Source organism: Lycium ferocissimum, chromosome 10 (genome assembly GCF_029784015.1).
Source record: "Lycium ferocissimum isolate CSIRO_LF1 chromosome 10, AGI_CSIRO_Lferr_CH_V1, whole genome shotgun sequence".
NCBI lineage: Eukaryota > Viridiplantae > Streptophyta > Magnoliopsida > Solanales > Solanaceae > Lycium > Lycium ferocissimum.
The window spans coordinates 57,475,682-57,492,804 of record NC_081351.1 but is presented as its reverse complement, the minus strand read 5'-3'; the positions used below and the strand labels follow the sequence as shown (position 1 = coordinate 57,492,804).

The 17,123-nt window shown below is 33.0% G+C and overlaps 1 protein-coding gene across 1 annotated transcript; it reads left to right on the top strand.

The window, feature by feature from the left end:
- Positions 1–11,615: 11,615 nt before the first annotated feature.
- Positions 11,616–12,806, top strand: LOC132034386 (FCS-Like Zinc finger 15). Its single transcript, XM_059424720.1, has 2 exons — positions 11,616–12,099; positions 12,457–12,806. Exons 1-2 carry the CDS (start codon positions 11,834–11,836, stop codon positions 12,638–12,640), a joined length of 450 nt encoding a protein of 149 aa, XP_059280703.1. The 5' UTR covers positions 11,616–11,833; the 3' UTR covers positions 12,641–12,806.
- Positions 12,807–17,123: the final 4,317 nt, after the last annotated feature.

Genomic DNA, 17,123 nt, shown 5'->3' with positions numbered 1-17,123 from the left:
TTAACAAGTCTAAACATAGTCGCAAGTCTCTAAGCCTGCATTGATAACAAATAATCGTAGATTTTTCGCGACAATTTCTTTCCACGTAATTTTAGGTCTACCACATCTTCACTTACAATAGGTTCATATCTACAAATCAGTGCAGCAGGTCGACGCAGGAATGTCTAACCATCTCAATGTGTTCTATTCACGCCGGCGTTCTGGCGGATGTGATCATTTTTAATCTTATCTAAACTTGTATGACCACAACTCAATTTTAGCATTCCCATTTCTGTAACATTCATCTTGTAGCTATGTTGGACCTTAGCAGTACATTCATCATTCACTACCATATAACATGCATTGCCGGTCTTATTGCTATTTTATAAAACTTAGCTTTTAACTTTGATAGACATCCTTCGGTGCAGATCGGTAAATTAAAAATGGTGATCTTGCGGAAATTGAATTCATTCTAAAGTTTTCTAATGATATATATTTCGTGCAGATCAGTAAATTAAAGGACAGGATGTAGTGAGAAACTGAGCGAAGCAATGTCCATTACCAAAATAATAAGTAGTGAAAATTTTATCCAAAAAAAGTAGTGAATATAGAGAAAAAAGGACTGACTCCATTTTTTATTTTATATGGTGCCATTATTAGTTTCGAAAAGTAAAAAAAATCTTTTTAACATGATTTTGTCAAACAATTTTCAAGTGAACTATAAATTATTATAATTTACAACATAACTATGCTGTAAATGTAAAATATAATCAAATCTCAAATAAATGATCAACGAATTAATATTTGAATTCACCCAGAAACTTTGGTGTGCTAACCCTAATATTTGAAACTATACCATTTTGTTTTGGGAATTAACCACGAAGTAGAACAACAACATACCCATTAATCCATTATAATCTCATCAGGTGGAGTATAGAGAGAGCGTACGCAGAAATTACCCCCACTTTATAAAGGTGGACCTTCGACTCAAGGGAAGGAATTAACCACGAAGTAGCAAATAGTAATGATCTTAGTTGCCAACATACCAAATTCAGCATATATAATGATGGATTGAAAAGAAAGTGCCCCATTCATCTTATCATTTAGATCTTGTATGGCACTATCTGTAAGGGTATGATTAATTATAACAAATGAATGATTGCATCTTTCTTAGAGAGGCATATCCCTTTTCAACTCTACCAAAGATGTATAATCCCACCCCACCCCACCCAAACTCTCTTTACCCCCTCAAAATATGAAATTAATCAGGCGGAGTTCCTATATCATGTGATAAATATAATCAAACTCAAATAAGAGATATATTTAGAACTTAGAATCCCTTCCACGAACTGTTACAATAATCTTACTAATTTGTTGAGTCTAATGGAATAAAAAATATTTAATTCAGTGAAACATATGATACTCTTTTAAATTATTAACAAAAATAATAAACATAATGAAATAAAAAATAAGGGAAAACAAGGCTAGGTGTTTCAACGTTTATGTTACAAATATAGTCGAAGTAGACTGTGTTGTATAATGAATAACAGAAATTTAAATATAATTTGAAAGTTTGAGTATATAAAAAGAAGAATCCAAGTAGCTTGGTCAAGATTATTAGCAGTGATTTTTAAAGCTTGAAAACATAATCGATTTTCCTAATTAAGTTTGTGTTGTGGGCTAGACGATGGGCCGCTCTTTCTTAATCGGATATACCGGCTTCAAGTGCCGTATAGAAAAATTCCTACTAGAGAGCGCTTCCCAAGGAATGGGCTCCACCCGGCGGGAATTCGAATATAATCGGGCTCCGATACAGATACCGAACACGAGTGAGAAAAAAAAAGCAGTTGTTATTAGCCAATGAAGGCAAGAGCTAATGAATGAGAAAATTAATAGTAGGGCAAAGGTGAAAATATATTCCTCAACTTTGTGATTTAGAGTAGATGTATCACTCGTTAAAAAGGTGGTGCATATATCCCCCTGCCGTCACAAAATGGTACAAATATACCCCTGCTGTTACACAAATGGTACCAATATACCCTTTCCGCTGACATAACTTTTTAAAAAAATCATTTAGCTCGTTTTTTAATTAAAAAAATAGTCACGTGGCTTTAAAAAAAGTCTACCCATTTTTTTTTTTTTTGAGTATACATATTTCCTAAAGCCACATGGTAGTTTTATTCTGGTTCGTTTTAAAAAAATATCTCTGTGACTTTAAAAAATAAATCTACCAATTTTTTAAAACGAACCAGACCCCACCCATCAGGAAAAAAAATTACCATGTGGCTTTAGAAAAATATGTCTACTAAAAAAAATGGGTAGATTTTTTTTTTAAAGCCCCTTGGCTTTTTTTTTTTAATTAAAAAATAAGCTAAATGATTTTTACAAAAAATTTCGTCAGCAAAGTTGCAACGACAAAGTTGATCGGGGTATATATACACAGCTTTTTAACGACAGAGTTATATATACACTTTCTAACGTACGATCGACGTGACCCTATTGCACCCCCACGCGCTTTCCTGCCTTCCGCTCTGATCGAGACTTACTGATGTGAGCCTAATTGGTAGGAGTGGATGCCAGCTGCGGAAGCTCTACCGGACTTCTGACTACGAAAAATAGCTTGAGCACGGATTTCGCCCCCACACAAACAAATTTATGTTGCAGCGGTACACATGTTCTTAAGAGAATATCAACTTAGTCATAAAAGGAATATTTTGGTTTAAGCCGCCTAGGGCTTCTGCCGCCACTGCACCTTCTTTACTCTTGCTTTAAACATCACATATTGATATGAAAATTTACTCATGATTAATGGCAAGAAGATATGAATTAAGTCATGAATAATGCGCATTCTAATCTAACCAGCATGCACGCAGGAAACAAATAAATCCCCAATTATTACTTGCCTCGTCACTTGCTTATTATATTTTATTTCACTAACCAGTAACGACGCTAAGAGAATGAAAAAGTAAGATTTTCAACAATCTGCTGTGGCGCCATCTAATATAACCAGCATACACGGTTTCGTCTTTAAAAATAAGATCATCAATATAACATATATAGAAAGCAGTCGCTTTAAATATCAAATTTAACTAATCTTTTGCGGAACCGACTGTCAAAAATTATATCTCACCAAAATTTGTTTCGTCGCAGTTTTATCTTCTAATCCACCATAAGAAAAATTGATCTTAATCTCTGACGACTATGGTGGCTCTTGATACCAACTGTAAGACAATTGTGTCTTAATCTCTGCTATGGTTACGAATTAATTGTCTTACACAATTTACGTGAATAAATTTAACCCCTTCCAAATATATATAGATGGAATTGAAGTACTTATCAAATTGTTGGAGCGGATAAAGTCAAAGGTAACATTCAAAGGTCTTATGTAACATTCAAAGTTATCAGAATGTTTTTCCAAAAAGATTACTTAGTTTTATAGAAAGTACAAATAATGTTTGAAAAATAACAGAAACTTTCAGAATTTGATATAAACCATGTTTGTACCACGTACCGGGAAAAATAAAAGAGGTAGCTATATAATAACTTGCACCCACCAAACCTATTTGATCTGCCACTATTCAAATTATCATGTGAGTTGTTTACCAAGCTAATAACTCCAGCTCCTTAGGGCTCTGTCAACAATATTTATCATTTATGTACATCCAGTTAAAAAAGTTGAAATTTGCCTCTAACTATTCAAAATTGAGCGAATTGGACCTCTATTAAAGTTTTGGTTTATGCATATCTTTTTCGTTATCAAATTATCTCAGATTTATTCATGTTATTATCAAAAATCCAGCTTGAAATGAATGGACTTCACTTATTGAAACTCTTTGAGTAAAAAGGTTCAAATTTACTCGTCAAATTGATTATGCTTTAAAATTACTCTCATGTTAAAGCTCCATTAAAAATTAGGGGCAAAATTGTAACTTTTTTCTCACCTGTTTTTGTTATTATCTTCTTTTGGGTGGAATTCTTTATTATTATCGAGCAACATAGAAATACTATTTACGTTTCTCCTGCTTGGGTCCTATTCAAAAGCAAGAAAAGATGACTTTTGATATATCATATACTAGTAGCCTACAAGGGTCCATAATGCCGGTGAAGTACAACAAAGTGTATTATCCTAATTACTACCTTAAAACTAATGAATTCATTGATGGTGAAAGTTTATCTTATAAGTCATGATGAAAATGATTTGTGCTTATCATTAGCGAGTCTCGACAAAAACTTTTTTCTTTTTCTTTGAATGGGCTAAGATGAACTGTCATTTCTTATATTTTAAAAGTTCCATCACCCTCTGGGATATCAATCGTTACTATTTCCATTTCTATGTTAATGAGTCACTGAAAAGAAATGTTTTTGTTTTTTCCTATGAAAAAGAAATAAAGTTCTTTTGGTACTGTTTCATGCAGCCTAATTCGAATATGTATAGGAGTAGAACAGATCTTGATAAACGAAGGCTCCGGAAAACTTGAGTTGAGATAGAAGCTGGTGATTAGTGCTCAACATAGGAAAATACTTACTCAAATACTACGCAAGCAATAAAATACATTAATCAAACATGGTTAGTGGATAATTTTGTAAGTGACAATATCATACACGAACCAGTTAGTTGAATACAACGAGTACACATTCTTTTATAAGAAAATATTATTGACATGCTGATACTATGCAATGTTAATGTTATGGGTTTATTCTATCTAACAATTTGTTCTCAAATTCTTATTTGTGTTAAAAATTTCAATACATTCAAGAAATAATTTCGAACTCAATAATAGGCTGTGATAAAATCCTGAACTTAAACTATATAATTTGAACTCTAGACCCCCCTCTTATTTGAACGGTGGAGCTTAAACCCGTCAACCGGTTTGAACCGGACCGGACCGGTAACCGGTTACGGAACCCTGTTAAAAAAAACGGAACTGTCAATCGTTCCGGTTCTACTCAGTTAAAATCCGGAACCGAACCGGTCCGTTCAAACAGTCCAAAACCCCCTTCTTTTTTTTTTGTATAGTATATATATATATTATATATATATTATAGTATTTATTAGTATATTGTAGGTAAATTTACATATGTTATATAAGTTTATAAGTAAAGTTTATATATTTCTTATAACGAAACAAGCGAAAATACGAAAGATATACGTGTGTGTATATATATATATATATATATATATATATATATATATATATATATATATATATATATATATATAAGTTATATGCTTAAGTTATACTACATATATATATATATATAGTAAGAATATACTTATATATATCAATATATTTTATATAATATATATATATATATATATATATATATATATATATATATATATATATATATATATATATATATATAAGTATACTATATATACTTATAACTTATATATTATAACTTAAGTTATGTATATATATATATATATATATATATATATATATATATATATATATATTTAAGTTATATCATATATGTATACTATATATTATAAGTATATTCTTAGTATATTTTAGTTATTTTTCAAGTATATAACTTTCTAGTTTTTAATTTAAGTAGATGTATATTATAAGTATATTCTTAGTATATTTTAGGTATATTCCTAACTTAATATAAGTAAAAATATGAACACAAGTAAATAGAAGAAAGCTCAATGAGCCATATATTTTATTCATTCTTGGATAACATTTATTTGCAAGTTGTAATTTTTTTTTAACTTGCAAATAATACATGAGTTGCAAAGAAATAGTAGAATAATAAAATCACCAATTCTCAATCATTTGGTTAATTTCCCCATATCATATTCGGCCATGGAGATATCTTCAAAGTCTTCCATTTGGTCCGGTCCACTTGCTATCAAATCTTCAATCTCTTCCTCTTCGCCTTCCTCCGCTTCTAAGTTTTGGTTGCGTCGCTCCGATCTAATCCAATCGCGAATGCACACTAGTACTTGCAAGCTAAAGCCGGATAATGAGTGTCTATGGTCTCCAATTTGTTGTCTTCCTTGGCTAAATGCGCTCTCCGAAGCCACGGTTGATACTTGAACCGTAAGGATATCTCGAGCCATTCTTGAGAGTATCGGATGACTTGCCTTGTAATTTTTTCCACCATGCTAAGACGTCCAATTCATGTAGTTCCTTGATATCCACATTTGGCTGCATCAAATAAAAGTTATATTCATCAAAGTTTGCACTACAAGAAGGAGTTGGTTGTGAATGTAAAACTTTTAAATGCGACAAACCCGACAAGCCCTTTTGCTACTTTGAGAAGTAATAGGGCGTGGAGCAACGGGTGTAGCACGTTCTTCCAAATTAGAATAATGAGTAAAAACTTTTCTAAACTCGTCATCAATAGCGAGTTCGGTTAGAGTTCAAACTAAAGATGGTTGAACTCCTCTTCAATTTCTAAAAATGTATAAATTTGACCAACCAATGCTTTAGTATAAGACACTTTTAAACAAGGAATTAAAAGAGAACCCAATATAAATAAAGTTGAGATGGGAAAAAAAATACTTCTTAGATTTGATTATCATATCAAAAATAGCCGCTTGATAACCGGGTTTATATTTATACTCTTGTAAAACTCTAGCTATTTCCGCTAAGTAGGCTAAAATTCCGGTTACCGTGAGATAGAATTGTTTAGAAAAAGCAAGAGTTGCATTATAAAAATTTTCTAAGAGTTCAACACATTCCTTAACATCTTCCCAATGCGTAAAATTTAACCAATCATCACTATTAATATTATATTTGTTGTGAACTTGTTGTATGGGAATCCTATACTCATATGCTTGTTGTAGCATAATGTAAGTGTAGTTCCACCTAGTCTCAATTTCTACTTGAATTTTCCTAGGTCTAAGGTTATTTTCCACACAAGCATTCTTAAAATCTCTAAGTCTTCCCCTATTAGCATTACAAAAAAAACGCAACCGCATCTCTAACTTTTTGAATAGAATCGTCAAAACACACAAGACCATCTTTAACAATTAAGTTTAAAATGTGACAACTACATCTCACATGAAAAATATTTTTTACCGGAGGGTTTAATTCTCTTTTTAAAAGACCAATCGCCTTTGTATTATTAGAAGCATTATCTAAAGCAATACAAAGTGTTTTTCTATAAATGTTAAAAAATCTCATAATAGTAGACATTGAATCCGCTAAAATTTTTTCCATCGTGACGACCTTTTCCTTCATCATATAAAAAAGCTATAATTCTTTTTTGCATAACCCAATTGTCATCAATTCAATGACATGTAATAGCAAAAAAATCTAACTTGTTAAGACTAAGACCCAAATCAGTGGTAAGAGAAACATTACAATTTAAAGAATTAAATACATGGCGCAAATAAAATCTATATTTTTTATACAAATCTATAACATCCGCTCTACAAGTACTTCTAGAATACCCTCAAATAACGGATTATAACAACGTTGAATGTAAGTAACAATCCCCAAAAACCCGAAGGAAAGGAAAATGGTAAACAATCATAAGCTACCATTTTAGCTATTTCTACACGCTCTTTTTTCTTGTCATACTTAAAATTTTTACCGGTTCGTGGGTCTATCGTCATTTGAATACCCCTCACATTTGAACCCGTTTGCTCTCCCCAAACATCCATATGTTTCTTTCTCATATGACCATTTAGTGTACCCGTTCCACCATCCTTACTAGTTTCTTACCTAAAAGCAAATACTTGTCCACATAGGGTACATTTAGCTGTTTGGCTTTCCCTATCCTTAGTCATAAATTTTCAAATTTTAGCGGTTGGCTTACGAGTTCTAGGCGGTTTGTCTTGTGTATGTGATTGTGCAGGACATGTATCTCCTATGGGATTTTCGGGGGCTTGTGTTTCATCATCATCAATTTTATTAAAAGTGTCGGTAAAATGTTGTTGCATTGCCTCATGACCTAAAAGTGGATTATTTCCACCAACATCAATACCTAAATTAGGTGTTTCTTCCACAAATGTTTCCTCATTAAGCCCACCCCTAACAATACCACTACTACCGCACCACGTCTAAATCTCTTTGCCATTATTAAATAGAATTAATTTAAATCACACTCAAATAAATCACAAGAAAATAAATTGCAACAAATTAAATTGCGTAAATTAAATTGCGAAAAATAAAGATAGAGTTGGAACGAAGGTACCAAATTGTCGGACTAATTTCCAACAAAGTGAAGGCGGCTAGAATTGCAAATCCACCAAAGCTACTTCGGATTGTTGCAAAATCACTAACTCCACCAACAATATTATAATTGCAAAATTAATAATTGAAACTATAATAAGACTTTATAATATTTATTTGAGAGAAATTTAAAGTGGCTAATTGTTGCAAAGTAACTATAATTGAGAGATTGAGATTTGAGAGAAAGAGAAGAGTGAATTGGTGTGGATTAAAATGAAAATGAAGAAGGGTTTATATAGGGGTGGGGGATGGGTTAAAGTGTTAAAAAAAAAAAGTTTGGGGGGGGGGGGGGGGGGGGGGGGGGGGGGGCAAAAAATGGGTTTATGGCCGTTTGGCAACGGCCATTTTTGCAAATGGACCGTTGCCCAACGGTCCAATAACGAACAGCCCACAAGCCCCAACGGCTATATTTAAAAAAAAAAAAAAAAAATTAATTTCACCGGTTTAACCGGTCCGGTTCCAGTTTTACCGGTTTAACCGGTTCCGATTTCAAAAAAATCGAAACCGGACCGGTATACAATATACGGTTAACCGGTTCATCCGGTTCCGGTTACCGGTTTGAACCGGTTAAACTGGACCGGTTGACGGGTTTAGACTGGAGATTGACCTTTCGAATATTTACGTCTTTTGTGCTTTTCTTCTAGCCGAAAGAGGAAAGCAATTTAATAAGCTCAAGAACGGAGTAGCTGCTTGAGCAACAATATCGTACTGGTAATAGTTGAGAAACAAAACGCAAATTTTTTTATGAGAAAAATAATTGTTTCTCCAAAATTATGCGAGTTGAATTTAAATGGAACAGTATGTATTGTTCAAAACTATTCAAAGTTATCGGACAAAAGCCTGATATTTAAAATGAAGAGAGGGAAGGGATAAATTGATTCTCTACAGATCGAGTTAGGAACGTTGCACCTAACTAACTCCAAGGACTTTCTTGATTATAAAATAAAATTAAAACGAGAGCTACATGCAAAGCCATAAATTGTCATATATTGGTTTTTGTTTTTTAAGACATACTGTTAATGTCGGATTTAGCTAGAATTCCACAAATTAAGATCTAATCATTCTTAATTAATTTGACAACTAGTGGCATTGTCAGTCCAACTATTCTAGTTATATTCTAATGTCAAAAACAAGAATAGAACCACCGGAAAGTGGAAAAAATAGGCAAACCCAAAATGAAATGCATTGAACGTTTAGCTCATATAGGATATAATTAACCTCATTTTGCCGCTGTTTTGGGATGAGCTCATAGATTTCATTGGAGAAAGACTTCATGAATATTAATCCAAACTTTCTTTCTCTCTTCCTTTTTGCCTCCCTCAATTTAAGATGGACATAGAAAATGTAACTTAACCATGATAAGGTGAACAATTTGTCTGGAAATAACATTATTATAACGAAGAGGGTTAGATAAAATCTGATCAAGACATGCGAATTTATTTTCGGTTCGTATATTTGCTCTCTCATGTGCTAATACGTGTAAGAGGGTGCCGATTGTAGTATGTTCCTAAATTCTAATTTCTATAATTACTGAACCAATCAAACTGAACAGAGACTCAAACTTGATTGTGAATTAAAGAGTTAAAGACTATCTTAATGATCTCATATCACGTTTTTCACCTTTATAAGTAAGGGCCGAACGAATTATAAATGACAACATATTTGGTAGTAATATTGTTTGAGTAATTTTCCTCTTTGCAAAGCAACACACATCTGTTATTCATCTTTAAATATTCCGTCTGCAAGTTAAATGCGCAATACAGAAGTTACACATTGGGCACAGATACTTTACTTTGATGACTAATTGATGAATTTTTTTCTGAAATAATATCACAAACAATTATGCAATTGCTATTTGAGGAGTAACATAGTTTTTGGTGAAGTATAATTTTTTAAATATTTAAACTATAAAACTTGTCATTTTTAATTACTTTATGTATATTTAAACATCAGTACGTGTGAGTTTTAATTAAAAATGAAATTCTTTTATCAGAATTCATATAAAATAAAATGGCTGAATCTTGTTAGAACAATGGAGGGGTCTTAAAACCGCTTCCTGATCGTGATGGGGGTGCACCAAGGATCAACGCTTAGCGTGTTTCTATTTGCTCTGGTGATGGACGAATTGACACCACAATATATTCAAGGGGAGGTATCGTGGTGTATGCTATTTGCAGATGATATATGATTGGCGAGACTATTGTGGAGTTACCGACATGTTGAAAGTTTGGTGACGGACCCTAGAGTCTAAAGATTTCAGGTTAAGCAGGACTAGAACGGGGTATCTAGAGTGTAAGTTTAGTGATATAACACATGAGGGTGGAGGTGGAAGTGAAGATCGATGTGCAAGTCATATCCAAGAGAGGAAGCTTCAACTATCTTAGGTCCATAATTCAAGGAAACGGGGAGATTGATGAGGATGTTGCACACCGTATATTGAAGTGGGGTGTGTGAAATTAGGCTCGCTTTCGGGGGGTTTGTGCAATAAGAATGTATCGCCAAATTAAAGATAAGTTCTACAGAGTGGTGGTTAGACCAACTTTGTTATATGGAGCAAAGTGGTGGCTAATCAAGAACATACACGTCCAAAAGATAAAAGTGGCAGAGATGAGGATGCTTAGATAATGTGTGCGCATGCTAGATAGGAGAGATATAATTAGGAATGAAGTTATATGGAGCAAAGAGGCAGTGGCATTTGTTGCGAACAAAATGACAGAAACGAGCTAGGCTGGGATGGTTCAGGCATGTGAAGAGGAGGTGTGAGAATGCTCCATTAAGATGTGAGAGGTTGGCTATCGCAGGAGTTAGGAGATGTAGAGGTAGGAGGAAGAAGAACGGAGGAGCTGATTAGAAGGACATGACACAACTTCAGCTTACTGAGGACATAATTCTAGATAGGAAAGTGGGGAGATCAAGGATAAGGATATAAGGGTAATAGGTAGGCGAATGGTGTCGCGCCTTAGGTGGGAGAGATAGGGGCTAGCCTCCTCTCGACGTACCCTTATTATAGTTTATTTAGTAATAGCGTAACTTTTTATTCTTCGATGTATATTACTATCTATTGCGCATTTGCTTTATCTTATTATTTTGCCGTTATATTTTTTGTATTTGCGTCAAATTCCTTTTCTTTTATTTTACTATCATTTCTTTTCTTTTCTTTTGAATCGGGAATTTTTCAAAAATAGTTGTCTGCCCCGCAAATTATTTCTAACCTTGCACTGCCAACCCTTTTGGAGTAGTAAATGACCTAAAATGCTTTTAATCAAGTACTCCTTGGAAAATAAATCGGGAAATACGTTACAAGACGACAAAACAAGGCTAAACGATAAGAGAAAAAGAGAGAGAGAAATGAAAAATGTGAAAATAGGAGGTGAGAGAGTTTAAAGATAAAGAGTCCAAAATAGGGTAAACGTGGCATTCAACTAAGCATTACAAGTTTTAGATCATTCGCCACTCTACTCGTCCTTTCTTACTGCCCATTTTTCTCTGCTGTATGTATCAATGTATGTATTAGGGGTACCACCCATCCCTACGCCCTTCTACCCACCCACGCGGCCATCCCCTTACTAACATCTTCACTCTTCCCTTGCTATTTAGCAATATAAATCTTTGAAGCTTTTTAACATAAACCAAAATCTCTTTCCTCATTCATCTGCCACGAGATGGTGGGTCTCAGTGTAGTACTCGAAGGTTATAGTAATAGAGATAATATTAGTACCCAAAAAAGCACTAATATCGCAGCAAGTACTACTACTGGTTCGAGTTGGCAGATTGTTAACAAAGCTAGTATGGTGATGAAACCAACTTCTCCAACAACCCCTTCTTCTCCTTTTTCCCGGCGAAAATATCCGGTTGCTGTTGGGTTTCTTGATTCTTGTTTCCTTTGTAAGAAGAAACTCTTACCTGGCAAAGACATCTACATGTACAAGTAAGCCCCCTATAATATTCCCTCTTTTTGTGCTTCCTTAATCCTTATCCAACTCCTAGTCTATAAGTATTCATTTCTTTATTAGGGTATCAGAATCGGACTCATCCATATTCATTATTTTCGATATTAGGTCCCGTGTTATATTGTGCACGCTTCAAATGTACCGCCCTAGGCGGGTGCAGGGTTTGTAGTCCCACATCGGTGGGAAGTGATGTATGGTCTTGATCTTGAGCAATCGGCTTTTCGTGAAATTTGATTTTTAAGATTGAAGTTAGATACTCATTCATTTTATATATATATATAATAATAAAAAAAAAAATTGTGTGTTCTGATGATAATTAATGTTATGATATACAGGGGAGAATGGGGATTTTGTAGCGTGGAGTGCAGGTGCAGGCAGATTTTTATGGATGAAGAAGAGAGTGTTCCAAAGACAAAGAAAAGGGATAATAATAAATCGTGTACTTCTTCATCGTCATCTTCTTCTTCACGGAGTAGGAAAACGGCATCAAGAAACAGACCAAGTGGGTTTGCATACTGAGAAAGGAGTTCAGTTGGAGGAAAATTTTGCTGCTTTCCAGTTTTGTCCTCGTCACACTTTGTAATGACTATGGTGTCCCTTCTTCTTCTTCTTCTTTGTTTTTTTTGGGGGATGAAAATCAAAATTTGTAGTACGAAAATTTGAAAGCCAACAAAACTGCTGCCAGTTTTCATTTATTCGCCCCTGGGTTTGGGTGTCCCGTTGCCAAGGTAGCCAAATGCATTAAATTGCAAGTAATGATATTGAGAATCTTTCTTTTTTTTAGAGTGATGATTGTGGGGACGGTCGGGATATTCTGGGTAATCAATGAAAAAGTGGCATATTTTGTGAAGGCATATTTTGTAGAGTTTTAAATTATACCCGCAATGGATAATGAGTCGCTAATTTTTATTTTATTACATTAATGTCATTAAATTATATTTTGTAATACTATCACTTAATTTTATCTAAATATTGTAATAATAAATATTTTCTACTGTTATCGTGTCTTTGTTATATTCTATTTTTTTTTTTGTAATCTATATTATATTAAAAGCACGAAGGGTTTTAGAAATATTGATTAAATTTTTGGCCATTCGTTAAAAGACTTTATAATAGACAAAGTTGTCATTTATTATTTATTATTTTTTGTTATTTAATAATTATAAATAGATTTCACACAAGATATAAATCATTTAATTATTTTCCTTATATATAGGACTTTGAAATCATGGTATTCTTTTAATTTTGTACAAATCCTTATCGACATAAAAAGTTGATGTCATCAAATTATATTTTGTAATACTATCACTTAATTTTATCTAAATATTGTAATAATAATTTTTTTCTACTATTATTGTGTCTTGTTATATTTTTCTAATGGTTTTTTTGTAATACTTAGATAAGGTTGAGTGAATAAATTTAATAATTTTGAAACGTAAAAGTTAAGTCACCATTCACGATTCCTCAATCTTTTTAACCACTAACATGTTTTTTTTTTTTTTTTGGTCCCCGCTAACTTGTCTTTTGATCTTATATTCACCACTTGAATAAACTCGTCTGTTAATATGGAAAAGGTGTCAATTTAAGTAGTTAATTACTCCAAGCAACCGAAGTTAAGAATATTTTCATATTGTCATAGGATATGGTTGAGATATTTTGGTAATTATTAATGAGAAAATATCGGTAACCTTTTCCCTCCAGTTAATAAAATGTCACTATTTTTCGAATCGTAATCCTTTGGTTGCTATTTTTTTCCCATTAAAGCAGATAAAGTGTCAGTTTGAGTAGTTAACTACAATTAAGTAATCGAAGTTAAGAATATTTTGAGATCCTCATAGGATATGGTTAATACTTTTATATAGAGTTCATTCATGGCCGCACGTGTAAAGGCATGGAGCACTAGATAACAATGAGATGCTCATTCTTTGTTATTTCACAAGTTTTGATGCGCATTTTAGTAAGTAGGTATAAATGAGCATTTCTTTTGATTTTCTTTATTTTGTTAATTCTTTTAAACATGTCAGGGTAGTATTCTTTTTATTTCAATTTATGTGATTTAGTTTGAATCATTATAGAGTTTTTATAAAGTTTTATAAATACAACGAATTGATCAATACTAAAAATCTTAAAGATTGAACTCATAAAATTTAAATTTCGAATTTGCCTCTGATTGTGATTATGGTTTTATTCTACATATTATATTGTTGCCTCTGATTGTGATTATGGTTTTATTCTACATATTATATTGTTGCCTCTGATTGTGATTATGGTTTTATTCTACACATTGTATTGTTGAAATACAGGTTGTCTAATCCTATCAGTCATATACCGCATCCTCAAAGAACTAAATTCGAGATGTGCCCAGAAAAATGAATACTTCTAGACTAGGAGTTGGGTAAGGATTAAGGAAAGCACAATAATAGGGCTAAAATTTCAAGCAAATTTTGCAGAATTTGTGCCAAAAGCATATCAAAATACTTTACCCCGGATTAACAAAAATAGATATATATATATATACAAGAGTAACAAGATATGCAACAGTAGTGAGTAGTGACAAAGAGGTTACTGAAATTCGAATTTGTGAAATTTCATTCGGAATTAGTTGTGATATTTTGAGATTACATTGTCTCGTTGGAAGCCAAGATGCATAAATTCACAAGTACTCAATTTGGTAAATTGCAATCGATGGGTTCTCTTTGAACGATGCATGCATATTGCCCTTAATTAGAGTGGCTTAGTGGTATTCATTTTTTATTCCGTCGTTCAAAAATGGGTGCATGGACCACTAAGTAATTGATCATGATTGGTTTTCCAAAGCAAATGGAAAGGAATAGATATAGTACTTCCTTTCATAATAAGTGGTGTTTTTAGGCATGCACATCTCTTAATTAATGGCTCACTCCTAGAAAATTAGGAGTGTTTTTACTACCTTATCCCTAATTAAATGTCTAGAAAAAGAAAAGTTACGTAATGATTCTGATTAGGTAAATAAAGATAATTTTGGAAGAATAAGATAAATTTCTTGTTGAAATCCTAAAGCACCACTTATTTTGAAACAAAATAAAAAACCTAAAACATCATTTATTTGGAAACGGAGGGAGTAGAAACCAAGAACCGATCGGTAATATCTCATTTTTTTCTTAATTTCCTATCTTTTTTTTTTTTTTTTTGGGTGACTGATGATTTTTCTTTTCTTGTTTTTTGTTTTAAGCCCTCCACAGAATACAGTTGTCTGTGGTCATTGGGGGGTTGGCATTGACCTCTACCCTATTAATTGAACATCCAAAATATACATGGGAGGAGGGCTACGCCGATGACTCCCCGTTACATTGCTAATAGTTGATCTGCTCTATGAGCTACTAAACTAAGATAGAACATTCCTAATTAGAGAACAACTTCTAATTAGCTATGTTCCCTTCAGAACACCAAAAAAGGATGCTCCATGTCCTATCTATTTATGGAACATCATAGCTAAAATAAAGGAAGATCCTACTCATTTTACATTGGACATGTAATACATTCATGATGAAGGTATTACCAATAGTCCAGCCAAAAACATCTATCAATTTGTGCAAAGAATCACGCTCATTTTTGTACTGCTTGTTATTTTTCCTTTTTTGCATGCAGCTCCTTCTCCTTCTTGTTTTGTCCTTCATTTTCTTTTGCTTGTGTGATCCTGAAGTTGGCTATTTGAGCCTTGTCCATCCTTGCAGCTCCTCTAGCATCTCTTGGTAGATGGGTATCTTTTGTTTCCCACTAAATTGTCGAATAAATTGCAAATCCATCCCCCCTCCCCCACCCCCGCCCCCAACCTACCCAAAACCACCACTCCTTTAGTCCACATCTAAATTTTGAAACAGACTTCCATGTAGATATTCCACATGGACTCTGTACTGCTGACTTTTAATTACTTAAAAAACTTAAAGAGGATAAAATGTGAAGAATAAATCTTGGACAACGAAAGATACCAATTTGATAGAATATGACATTCTTTCATCTATAAAATTCAAGAGTAAGTGTTAACTCCTCAGGACCTGACAAATCTATCTTAGTATTGTAATAAGTTAATTATAAATCGTAGTGTCATTTTTTAATATCCCTCTATATTTTATCAAATTTTATTTTTTTGGGTAAGCGAATTACAATTGCAAAATTAAATCTCACTCAAATTTCAACTTGATAAAATAAGAGGTAAAGCAAACCAAAGAAAAAGACAAGAAATTATACATCAGTTGGTCAATTCTAGCCTAGCTAGATAATACTGAATTGACTAAAGAATGTACGGGTTCAGAATGAACTTCTCATCCCATTAAAATCGTTGGATAAAGCAAATTAAAAGCAAATATTAAGAACTCGTCTTCCTTTAAATAGAAAGCAAAAGCTTTCTTCACCTTTTACTTCTCCACAACTCACAAACTTTACTGTCACTCACAAAATTAAAATGAAAAGGAAGAAAGTATGACCAGCCTCATTTATATAATGCGATTACTAGCAACTAGAAGAATCAAACAATAATTTATTGTTATTATCGAACTCATGACTACAATTTTAAGTATATTCGTGCTTCGATACAAAACTTATCTCTTTTAACTATAAGATCTCATGGTTGTTTCTAATATAGACGAAGTCAAATTTTAGCAAATAAACGTATCGTGGCAGTGGGAAGCAAAGGAGCAGAGGGTATTTGAGAAATTTGGTACTTTTGTTATGAGTCATTTTGCTTCGTCATTTTAGCCCGCACAGCTCTCCCCTGCGAAAGGGACACTTTGGCCCATCTTTGTCTTTTCGAACTCCAATACTCGTACACTCACTATAAAGAAAAGGGAAAAGTTCATATATATACAAAAAATTAATTAGCCCTATATTTATCGATCGTAACAGTATTATTTTGTTTATCAAACATGACACGATTTTTTTACACAAAAACTGTGTTAAGCTTATGTATGTATTTATCTGCCTACAACACAAATTGTATGGGGAGCACAAACTGTGTGAGGAGCAC